This window comes from Giraffa tippelskirchi, chromosome 4 (genome assembly GCF_054371585.1).
Source record: "Giraffa tippelskirchi isolate mGirTip1 chromosome 4, T2T-mGirTip1v1.2.pri, whole genome shotgun sequence".
Lineage (NCBI taxonomy): Eukaryota > Metazoa > Chordata > Mammalia > Artiodactyla > Giraffidae > Giraffa > Giraffa tippelskirchi.
This window is the reverse complement of record NC_137278.1, coordinates 10,817,256-10,830,571: the sequence shown is the minus strand read 5'-3', so window position 1 is coordinate 10,830,571 and position 13,316 is coordinate 10,817,256. Positions and strand designations below refer to the sequence as shown.

At 42.0% G+C, this 13,316-nt stretch overlaps 1 protein-coding gene across 14 annotated transcripts in view; it reads right to left on the bottom strand.

Moving 5' to 3' along the window:
• The window catches only part of SCAI (suppressor of cancer cell invasion), a 110,316-nt gene that overhangs the window by 49,335 nt on the left and 47,665 nt on the right, over nucleotides 1-13,316 (bottom strand). For 8 of the 14 annotated variants that reach the window (XR_014081826.1, XR_014081825.1, XR_014081824.1 and 5 more), the window contains one exon: nucleotides 2,132-2,263. Coding sequence is in view for 6 of the 14 variants with exons in the window: in XM_081588621.1 (XP_081444747.1) it covers nucleotides 2,132-2,263 (132 nt within the window). In the remaining 8 variants the exon portion in view is untranslated. Of the gene's footprint in view, nucleotides 1-2,131; nucleotides 2,285-3,455; nucleotides 3,551-13,316 lie in introns of all 14 variants that reach the window. The other 6 variants (XR_014081823.1, XR_014081821.1, XR_014081822.1 and 3 more) reach the window with 2 other exon arrangements.

Below are 13,316 nucleotides of genomic sequence, written 5' to 3'. Positions count from 1 at the left end.
CTCCCACACTAGGATGGCTATCATCATAAAGACAGACAATAACAAGTGTTGGAGGATGTGGAGATATTGGAATCCCATACATTGCTGGTGGTATAGCCTCCTTGAAAAACAGTAGAAGTTTCTCAAAAGGTTAAACTTAGAGTACCATATGAGCCAGCATTTTCACTCTGAGGTATATGTATTCAAGAGAACTGAAAACACATGTCCACGCAAAACCTTATACTCAAATGTTCATGCAGTATTACTCATAACAGCCAAAGAGTACAAAATAACTTAAATGTTCAACAACTCATGACTGGATAAACATATCTGTACAGGGGTACATTAATGTCTAATAAAAGGAACACAGTACTGATACATGTTACTACATAAATGAAGGTGTCAGAGTTATTATAACAATGATAATGTTTTAAAAGTTGAGAAGAAGGAGTTTGAGAGGCACATGTCATAAGTTTGGTAGGGATTTTCATGCAAACTTTTAAATGCTTTCTTATTCCTTAAATCTATCAATGCTTATGGAGATATGTAGGAAATTTGCTTAACAGGGTAAATCTGAGGCTAGCATTGAGTAGAATGTGGCCATGGGCTTGAAGGTTGTTTTTTTTTTCTCTATTCTGTATTTTTATAATTTCCTCATAGATTATTTGAGGGCAGGGACTGTCAGTTTTATTTTTAAATTATCTGTACCTAATATAGAATATGGTACATACTGGAGGCCAAGTAAATGTTGAAAAAACAAGATATACCTGGATAATGAAGTGGAACAAAGAAAAAAAAACTTAAAGTATGCAATTTAAAAGTTCTACAACATTCTAGAAAAAAAAGACTTGAAACCTGGGCCTACAGGGGTTGTTTTTTGAATTATAATAGTGAAAGAAAATAATTCTTTAAAAAAATGCAATGAATCTATAAAGCAAAAGAAAAAAGCTGATCTCAAGGACCTCTTCTGCAGCACAAAACAGGAAGCAGCACAGTGCAGGAGTTAAGAACACTGTCTCTGGACCCCTTCATTTAACAAATGTTTGTGACACACCTGAGAAACAGCGACACACAGAGCACTGGTCATAAGCGATAAGTAAGATAACTTGAGGTAGTGATGACTCTTATGTAGAAGATTAAATGAATACAGAGCTGAGAGGGCAACTGAAAGCAGAGCTTTAGACAAAGTGGTCATGGAGGACTCATTTGACGACCCTGTATTATCTTTTTGACTGTAAATGTTTTTTAAAGATAAATTCTTTAAAATAAACTCCTCCAGTACAATTCCAAATAGCAGACTACAATTATAAAGTATGTGAAAAGAAGATTGCATTTTTATCCAGAAATAAACTGCAGATTAAAAATAACTCACTAAATACAACACTGTAAATCAACTATACTTCAACAAAAAATAATTATAAACAAAAATAACTCACTATCTTTACAATTATTCACTCCCATATAAAGTTTCCAAAAAAACCCCACAACTATTTATCCTTGGTATTTTACCTATAGAATGAAGCTTTAAGTCTGAAGTAAATCAGTATCTTAAGAATCTCATGAACTGAAAATACAGCTAAACAATTTAAATAATACAAAATGGTACAAAATTATTTACCTGCCACCCACAAGAATACACAATCAAAGACACATTTTGACAAAAGTGCATATAGCTTCTGCTAGTAGTCAGGGTATGCACAACTAAAGAAAGACACTATCTTGAAAAAACTCCATCATTACTTTAGATACCTTATCCTAAGAAAAAGAAAGGATAAAACATGTAAGCAAATAACCAAGTACACAACAAAGATGTAACAGAAGAGAGGCCCCAGGTTCACTTGTATATGCATCCCAGGCTCCTTAGATATTACAAAGTGTAAGATCAGATGTAAAACAGGTATGATGTGGAGTAATGTAAACAAAACCATCTTAAAAAACAGCTCACTCAATTGGAGTAAGACAGTATAAGATATACTCTTCTCCTATTGTTTTTTCATTTGAGAATGAAACAACAACAAAAAGCACAATCATTTCTAGTACAGATATTTATATAACATTTTATCCATAATTTCAGAAATTTACCACATATCAGCCATGGGGAAAAAAAGATACAGAACTAGATAAAAGTTTAAGGCATCAAGAGTCCACTGACCTTAACCCATTGAACAGTTGCTTAGATTTATCCAGAAGGTAACAAAAATCTGTCACTGTTTTCCTCTCTCCCTGTGGGATGTCATCTTCAGCACCTCCAGAGGACATGATTTCTTTAAGAGAAAATTCAGTTCTGCAAGAAAACATGTGTCCACTTATCAAGCAGGCAAAAATAAAAGAGAAATAGACCTTACATATATTATCTGATAGCAGTTTTTTTAAAGCTAGAGACATCTTCTGATTACAATCAAATCATCCAAAAATTATAGGATGATGCAGAACAGACAATCTCATCTTGTGTATGGGAATCAAAATTGGTACATCCATATTAAAAAGCAGCTTTTATAATATTGTTCCATCCAATAAACACTATTTGAATGCCTAAAATGTTTCAGGCACTCCTCTACATGGTTAAGAATAAAAAAATCCTTTAACCTATTTATCTATTTGATCCATTCTGTAATCCATCCTGGAAAAAAATCCTATTAATACAAATGGAAAACCCTTTGTCTATAACAGGTTTATTTCAGCATCATAATATTTAAAAGCTATTAAGAAACTAAAAAAAAAAAAAGAGGGAAATGGCTAAGTACTTCACAGAACATGAATGACTACACTCTACCGTATTACTAACTTACAATTATACTTAAGATGATAAGGCAATAATATATATAGTTCATTATAAAAGGGATATAAAACCAGACACACACACATACTCATACACTTACACACACATATATTTTAAAGCTATTTACTATTGAATCCAAGCTACCTTCCTGTGTAATCAATCATGTAGCCATTTTAAAAACAGCAAGTTGCTAGATCATATATATAGCATGAACCTATTTTAAAGGAAAAAAAAATCATTTGTGTTCACACACAGAAATCCCTGGTACAACAAAGGGAAATTCAGTCCCAGTACAGGGTGAAAAAATAGGCAGGGAAGACAAGGACCAGACACCAGAGATGGGAGTTAGGGTGTGGTACAGTTATTTTGGCAAATATTTTTCCCTCCAACAGGCTCAGACAACTGTGGCTGCAAGGCAGGAAAATTGTCAGCAAGCCTAGATCTGTTGAGGGGCTGCAGGGTAACATGTGGGTGGCGGTGGAGTCAGTTGGTGGACAAGTAGTTTAGAACACGTGTGGACGTCACTGCATGGTCCCTACACGTTCACAAGTTTCCTCTTCCCACCACCTCTTTCTACACTCCATGCGCTAGGTGGTCTTAACAAAGGGAAACAGACCCAGAAAAGTGCAGAGCCTGGGAAGGGATTCCACACTACAGTGACCCTGGGTAAGTCATCTCCCCCAGGCGACTCCCCTACCTTGGCTTCACTCTTCAAACCCAGAAGATGATGCACAAATGAGGCGCAAACTGGACTTTCTCCACCCCTCCTCAGAGTTCATGAGCTAAGGTGTCCTGAGGATTCAGGACACAGGAGTTCACAGGAGAAAATCAGAAAATAAAAGTTCAAAATAAATTCAATAAGAAAGGATATTAGATACAAAGCAAGAAGAAAATATCACAATGAAGCAAATAAAAATACTGTGTATGAAAAATATAACCAAGGAAATACACTTAAGAGACGGACAGATTGAAGAGCAGAAAGGATACAGCTGAACAAATTAACAAGCTAAAACACCAGGTTTAAGGTACTCTGCTAGAAGACACCAGGAAGACATAACATACACAAAGGAAAATTTAAGAGATAAGGAATAGAGAAATGAAGGACATCAACATCCACATCACAGAATATATAGAAGAGAAAAAAAGTATATGAAGGTGATAAAATACTTGCAGAGATAAACTTCTATAAACTTCCCAGAATTAGAGAAAATATAAGACCTCAAACTAAAAGGACTTGAAGAATGTTAAAGAAAAAAAGAAAGAAAGAAAAAACCCCACAGCCAGAAACATTAAAGTGAAACTTAAGAAGCTAGAGAAGCCCTCTCTGATTCCCAGACGGTCCAGTCCTACAGCCTGAGGTAGGGCAGAGGACAGTAGATGACCACACAGGGGGTGGCCTGCTGGGTACCAGAGCACAGACTGCGAGGAGACCATCCACATCCATCCTAAGGGCCAGCGTGCGTGGGATGACGGAGCCTGGGAGCACTGAGGAGTGTTACCACGAGGGGGCACTGGCAGGGGCAATGAGAGCCTGAGCAGGGTGAGGAGGGCATCTCCACATGGAAGAGTTCAAAGGTGGAAAGAGATTTGTCGTACACAGGGGATTCATCAAATAAGAAAATCGAGGGACTTCCCTGGCGGTCCAGAGGTTAAGTATCTGCCTTGCAATGCAGAGGACAACGGTTCAGTCCCTGATGGGAGAACTAAGGTCCCACAGGCTGTGAAGCAACTAAGCCCGCATGCTGCAACCAGAGACCCCAGGGAGGCCGTAACAAAAGATCCCACGTGCTGCCACAAAAGATCCCACGTGCTGCCACAAAAGATCCCACGTGCTGCCACAAAAGATCCCACGTGCTGCCACAAAAGATCCCATGTGCTGCCACTGAGATCTGACACAGCCAAATAAATAAAATTTACAAAGAAAAAATAAAAGAAAATCTGTCAGGGAAGAGGGGACCCAGAGTTCTCTCTGTAAGACAAAGGAAACACAAACATGGAAAGGGAAAAGGTTACAATAAACACTGGGGTTTGAAGCTGGAGGTACCGGTGAACTAATCGATTTTTAAAAAGATATATCTCTGGTCTTTGCTTAATCACATCCTGTGCGTGGTTTGCATGTTTTCAGAGAGAGAGGAAGGCCCTTCTAATGCATGACAGACTGGCTATACAGACAGACTAGAGTATAATGAAAATGAACACACTACAGCCACCTGCAGTAACACAGATGGATCCAGCATAATGTCGAGTGAAAAGAAGCAGACCCAAAAGAACACATATCATATGACTCCAATACACAAGGCACAAAACAGATAAAAATAGACTTAAGGTACTGACACGCTGATCAAGAGAGTGGTTACTTTTAGCAAGGAGGCAGGAAATAAGAGGGATGCTAAAGATATTTTATTTCTTGACCCGGAGTTAACACAGTGAAAATTCACTGAGCCATACATTTATTACATATAAGAAAAGGAAGAAGGAGCACAAACACCAGACTCAGGTGGTTTCAAAAGCAAGTTTTATCAAATGCTTAAAAAATGTAACACTGAATATACTTCCCTTCCAGCATTAATTTTAATAAAGCTAACATAATCTTGACACCGAGGGTTAATAGAAGATCAATACAAAAGAGCAAAATTATAAGACAAAGTCCATATGATATAAACCAGTTGTCATTGTCTCCAAGAAGGCAATGGCACCCCACTCCAGTACTCTTGTCTGGAAAATCTCATGGATGGAGGAGCCTGGTAGGCTGCAGTCCATGGGGTCGCTAAGAGTCAGACACGACTGAGTGATTTCATTTTCACTTTTTACTTTCATGCATTGGAGAAGGAAATGGCGACCCACTCCAGTGTTCTTGCCTGGAGAATCCCAGGGACGGGGGAGCCTGGAGGGCTGCCGTTTATGGGGTCGCATAGGGTCGGACACGACTGAAGTGACTTAGCAGCAGCAGCTGCATTGTCTCCAATGTTTGTGGTATTAATAGACCATGGATAATAGAAATTTTAATACAAAGTATCAAACACAATTTCACTGGTTTACTACAAAGTAGATGGCAAATTCAGACTTATGAATGAAATATATACATATCTGTATCAGTTATGCGAGGGAAAATCCATATGGTAACCTATAAATAAGGCTAGTTCTATAAATGTTTATGGAAGTATATGTATAAACATATCACATGGGTAACAATAAAAGCAGAGACAAAGAAAAGGATATATTTTGTTATGGGCGGGATTGTGCCACCAACCAAAGATATGTTGAAGTCCTTAACCCTTGTACCTATCAATGTGAACTTATTTGGAAACAGTGTGTTTGGGGATACAATTAAGATGTAAGTTAACATGAGGTCCTGTTGGAACAGAGCGAGCCCTTCATCCAATATGGCTCGTGTTTTTATAAGCTGAGGAAAAGAGATGCAGAGACAGACACTCACAGAGAGGAGAATGCCATGCAGAGTCACAGACACAGAGGGAAGAGAGCCAAATGAAGAAAGAGACAGAGACTGGAATTACACAGCTATTAATACAAGCAGAAGAACTGATGCTTTTGAACTGTGGTGTTGGAGAAGACTCTTGAGAGTCCTTTGGACTGCAAGGAGATCAAACCAGTCAATCCTAAAAGAACTCAGTCCTGAATATTCATTGGAAGGCCTGATGCTGAAGCTGAAGTTCCAATACTTTGAATACCTAATGCAAAGAACTGACTCATGTGAAAAGACCCTCATGCTGGGAAAGATTGAAGGTGGGAGAAGAAGGGGACAACAGAGGATGAGATGGTTGGATGGCATCACCGACTCGATGTACTTGAGTTTGAACAGGCTTCGGGAGTTGGTGATGGACAGGGAAGCCTGGCGTGCTGCAGTCCGTGGGGTCGCAAAGAGTCGGACACGACTGAGCGACTGAACTGACTGAATACAAAGCCAAGGATTCACCAGAAGTGAGACAGAAAAGGCAAGGTACAGATTCTCCCTCTGAGCTTCTACAAAGGAACCCATTCTGCCAATACCCTGATTTTGGACCGATGGCCTCCTGCAGTGTGAAAGCACAAGTGTCTCTTGCTTTAAGCCATGTGGTTTGGAGGTAGCTTGTTACAGCAGCCCTGGGACACCAATCCCTACACAGCACGGTCCTAACATATGATAACATGGGCACAGGAGCAAAAGAGGACCAGATGCTCAAAGACCTAAGTACAGAGCATCTGGCATATTATTAACCTGCTTTATTTACAATTTCTTTTCCTAGCAAGTCTTGACAAAGCTACAAGAGAAACTGCTACTCTGGATTTCACTCTAGGTAAATGGTGGGCAATATGAAAGCATGAAGGAAATGCGGAGAGAAAATGACAGGAATCTATTATAACAGGAAGCAACAGCGTGGAAGGGCTCCAGGCTCAGACAAAAGAGGCATTCCTGTTTCAAATACTTCCTAGTTTTGTGATTGTAAACACACAAGTAACTTTAGCTAACACTTTGAGTTGCAGGTTTTTAATCCACAAAAACAGGCAATTTACACTTGTTCTGCCTACCTCAGATAGCTGTTGTGAAAGACAGGTGTGAAAGAAGTCTGAAAACACTATATAATGTATAATATCACCATCATTATTATTCTGCAGCTTAGTGATGTTTCAAAAAGATAGGATATGACCCTGTGATTAGACTTAAAAGGGACACAGACTCAGGGAAGAATGGAAGTGCACAGGAAGTGAAAATATAATAAAAAGATTCATTCTGACAAAGTAGAGAAGATACTTATAGAAATCACATGGTAGGAAAGGGATCATTTTCTTATGCATTCAGATTTTTAAGAAGGTAAAAGAGAGGAAATGGCTATATAATTAACCATCAGTATTTTTCTGATGTCTGAGAAAACAAATACATGTTTTCTCAGCTATAAAATGAAATATTAATAATTGCTTCCTCATAAAGCTGTTGGACAATAAAATGAACTAATGGATATAAGATTGCCTTGTGAATTATAATGTACTTTAAAATTGTTCCTTGTAAAATTGTTACAAATGCACTCAAAACAGAGCATAAATTGAAAAATACCAAGTACAAATAAATGTTGAATGTGTTTATGTGGGGGCGATGATGATGGCTTTGCTATATTCAATGAAAAAGGAACAAGAAGCTTGGTGCAGATGGCATTCCTATAATAGGAACCAGGGTGCAAAGCACCTTCATCTATCAAAGACAGCAGAAAAATATCCTAAATTATATACAAATTATTTTCTGAGAACTATTTTTTCTGACTTATTCCAACATGTGATTGCAGTTACGTTCTAAGGTATAGTAACAACTGTAAGAGAAATGCCCAAGTACCAAGCTTCTCATGGTTCAATACAGATAGAAATTGGATGAACTAAGGGCAAAGAGAGGTTAAGAAAAAAATCCAAAGGAGTTAGGGCATGGAACAGTGGTGATACACTCACACAGAACCGGAAGGCCACTTGTAAGATATTGTCCAGGAGGCTATAAAGATACTATTTTGCCTACCAAATGCAGAAAAACAGAAGTGTTTACCTAATACGTACGCATATGAAAATTTCAGTACTTATTTAACTGGGACACAGCACACAGCCTAACAGAAAGGAAGGAAAGTCAGTAGCTCAGGCGGCCGTCTAAAAAGAACAACGATCAACAAGATACACGCAAAAAATTATCTGTGAAGCTAATGGGGCAAGAAACACAAAACTATACAAAATGAAAGAAACAAATATTTATGCCCTGGAGAATGATGTGAGCAAACACAACCTGGAGCAGCCTGAGGCTAATAAATCATAAACGCCATCCTGGATGGAAAGCCCAGAGTCAGCGGTCAGACACAACGAAGCCTGAGGTCAAGGGTCCTTTACTCACAACACAGCAACTCAAGAGGGAGTGAGACGTTCAGGCAGGAGTCTCAGTCACCGACTAAGGTGCTACTCCTAACCAGGGTACTACTCCTGTTCAATAGGTAAAGAGGTGCAGGCCACACAGACTTGTCCTTCTTAACCACAAAGGCGGCAGGAGTCAAAGGTCACGGAGGCAGAAAGCTAAAAATGGGTACTATGGAAATCATTTGAGGCCACCCAAAACCCAGCATCTCAGCATATTCTGAGAGAAGACTGTTAGACAAGCAAGCAAATGTTAGTCATGTCTACCTGATCTGTATTGTAATATGAAGAATTTTAAAAAAACATCAAAAGATACTGGTGATTTATACCGTAACAATTTTGCTTTCCTAAATTGCATGTTTTTCCTGCAATAAGCTGGAAGCAAAAGAAAGAAAACAATAAACTTTTCAACAAAAGAGGAAGTTATTGTTTCTTTCAGCAATAACTGGAGATATATATATATAATAAATATGTTACAACTTTACTGAGATATGACTTTGGTTACCCGATCATCACATCAAAGAATGAGGGTAATTCCTAGATTTTTGCAAAGGGAAAAAGTAGAAGCAGTGACATTTTATTTTCTTGGGCTCCAAAATCACTGTGGACAGTGACTGCAGCCACGATATTAAAAGACGCTTGCTCCTTGGAAGGAAAGCTATGACAAGCTTAGACAGTATATTAAAAGCGGAGACATCTCTGACAAAAGTCGCTCAGTCAGCCATCCAGAACAAACCAATATCAACAAGTGGCTAAGAAGAACTATGAAGAAAACACCAGGCAAGTGTGATGAGGGGGTAGTATTTTAGTTGGAGTAGGCGAGATGACCTCTGAGAAGGTAACACTGGAGGGGAGACCCATAAAGTGACAGCGTGCACCAAGTGAGGATCAGGGAGGTTCAGGGTCCCGGGGGAGGGAGCAGCACAAGGCGGGAATGTACTTGGTAGACTGAGGAACCGCAAGAGGGCCTGTCTGTAAGCATCTCACACACACACACACCACACCACCACCCCAACACACACACAGGAACAGCAAGAGGGCCTGTCTGTAAGCACAACACACACACACACACACACACACACACCACACACCCCCCAACACACACACAGGAACAGCAAGAGGGCCTGTCTGTAAGCACAACACACACACACACACCCCACACCAACCCCCCAACACACACTCAGGAACAGCAAGAGGGCCTGTCTGTAAGCATCTCACACACACACACACCACACCACCCCCCCAACACACACACAGGAACAGCAAGAGGGCCTGTCTGTAAGCACAACACACACACACACACACCACACCAACCCCCCAACACACACACAGGAACAGCAAGAGGGTCTGTCTGTAAGCACAACACACACACACACACACCACACCAACCCCTCAACACACACACAGGAACAGCAAGAGGGCCTGTCTGTAAGCACAACACACACACACACACCCCACACCAACCCCCCAACACACACTCAGGAACAGCAAGAGGGCCTGTCTGTAAGCATCTCACACACACACACACCACACCACCCCCCCAACACACACACAGGAACAGCAAGAGGGCCTGTCTGTAAGCACAACACACACACACACACACCACACCAACCCCCCAACACACACACAGGAACAGCAAGAGGGTCTGTCTGTAAGCACAACACACACACACACACACCACACCAACCCCTCAACACACACACAGGAACAGCAAGAGGGCCTGTCTGTAAGCACAACACACACACACACACACCACACCAACCCCCCAACACACACACAGGAACAGCAAGAGGGCCTGTCTGTAAGCACAACACACACACACGCACACCACACCAACCCCCCAACACACACACAGGAACAGCAAGAGGGCCTGTCTGTAAGCACAACACACACACACCACACCAACCCCCCAACACACACTCAGGAACAGCAAGAGGGCCTGTCTGTAAGCACCACACACACACACACCACACCAACCCCCCAACACACACACAGGAACAGCAAGAGGGCCTGTCTGTAAGCACCACACACACACACACACACACACCACACCAACCCCCCAACACACACACAGGAACAGCAAGAGGGCCTGTCTGTAAGCACAACACACACACACACCACACCAACCCCCCAACACACACTCAGGAACAGCAAGAGGGCCTGTCTGTAAGCACCACACACACACACACCACACCAACCCCCCAACACACACACAGGAACAGCAAGAGGGCCTGTCTGTAAGCACAACACACACACACACCACACCAACCCCCCAACACACACTCAGGAACAGCAAGAGGGCCTGTCTGTAAGCACAACACACACACACACCACACCAACCCCCCAACACACACACAGGAACAGCAAGAGGGCCTGTCTGTAAGCACAACATACACACACACACACCACACCAACCCCCCAACACACACTCAGGAACAGCAAGAGGGCCTGTCTGTAAGCACAACACACACACACACACACCACACCAACCCCCCAACACACTCAGGAACAGCAAGAGGGCCTGTCTGTAAGCACCACACACACACACACCACACCAACCCCCCAGCACACACACAGGAACAGCAAGAGGGCCTGTCTGTAAGCACAACACACACACACACCACACCAACCCCCCAACACACACATAGGAACAGCAAGAGGCCCTGTCTGTAAGCACCACCCACACACACACCACACCAACCCCCCAATACACACACAGGAACAGCAAGAGGGCCTGTCTGTAAGCACAACACACACACACACCACACCAACCCCCCAACACACACACAGGAACAGCAAGAGGGCCTGTCTGTAAGCACAACACACACACACACACACACACACACACCACACCAACCCCCCCAACACACACACAGGAACAGCAAGAGGGCCTGTCTGTAAGCACAACACACACACACACACACACCACACCAACCCCCCAACACACACACAGGAACAGCAAGAGGGCCTGTCTGTAAGCACAACACACACACACATCACACCAACCCCCCAACACACACACAGGAACAGCAAGAGGGCCTGTCTGTAAGCACAACACACACACACACACACCACACCAACCCCCCAACACACACACAGGAACAGCAAGAGGGCCTGTCTGTAAGCACAACACACACACACACACACCACACCAACCCCCCCAACACACACATAGGAACAGCAAGAGGGCCTGTCTGTAAGCACAACACACACACACACACACACACACACACACACACAAACACACACCCCAAATCAGTTCCTCATCACTTTGTCTGTGTTAATTGCTCAGTCATGTCTGCCTCTTTGAGATCCCATGGACTGTAGCCTGCCAGGCTCAACATATACATACACACAAACACACACACCCCAAACACACACACACACACCAAACCAGCTCCTCATCCGTTTGTCTACATTAGTCACTCAGTCATGTCTGACTCTTTGAGACCCCATGGACTATATCCACACACACACACACACACACACACACACACACACAGAGCAAACCAGCTCCTCATCACTTTGTCTCCGTTAGTCGCTAAGTCGTGTCTGACTCTTTGAGACCCCATGACTGTAGCCCGCCAGGCTCTTGTGTCCATGGGATTCCCCAAGCAAGAATACTGCAGTGGTTTGCCATGCCCTCCACCAGGGGATCTTTCTGACCCAGGAACTGAACGCAGGTCTCTTGCATTGCAGGCAGGTTCTTTACCATCTGAGCCATCAGGGAAGCCCCAGCTCCTCGTAGATAAATGTAAATAGGATTCATGGCTGCTGCTTTTCAAGCACTACATAAAAGCAGCAGAGCAGAGACTGAAATCCAGATACTCATTTCCCAAGGCAGCGTCTGGTGGGCACTGAACCTGCCCACTGCAGGTTGCAGGTATGCATTTTTCTGATTGACCCATCTACCCAGAAAGACAATTGTAAGGGAGATGCCCAGGTACCAAATTTCTCAGGCCCTTCTTCCAGACTAATGACAAACCGAGACAGCATATTAAAGTAGAGACTGCTTTTTTCTTTCTTTTTGGCCATGCCACGTGGCTTGTGGCATCTTAGTTTCCTGACCAGGGGCCACACCCAGGCCCCAGCAGTGAAAGCTCCCAAGTCCTAACCACTGGACCACCAGACAGTTCCCAGGACTGCCTTTTTCAAATCTGCACACAGGTTCCAAGGAAGCCCCTGAAGCTCCTATAGGACTCCTATAGCCCCTATAGGACTTCCATTTCAGAACAATTCACTGGATCTACAATCATCAAAGTGGTGTTAATAAGCCTGTCAACTGAAAAATGGAAATAGACTAATTATGTTGAATTAGATTCTATAATGACATTCATTAACAAAGAGTTATAATGTGAGATAATCACAACTTTCATTGTTCTTCTTCATTTTGATAAAAATGTTTAATCTAGTAGGTTAAAATGAGGCTGGGTGATATATACTGGATCTGGACTCTGAAGACCCAAGTCTCAATTGTGCCATTTTCCCCCAAGTCATTCAGCTGACAGTTTAACCTAACTTCAGATTACTCATTTATAAGGTAAGGATAACAAATATTGCCCTATCTCACCACTGTGAGAAATTCTATTCAAATGGAAATACTTTTGCTTATTAAGACATCAAGTAAAAAAAAAAAAAGCAAATACAATTATATTAAAATAAAAATAGACACTGGTTTTAT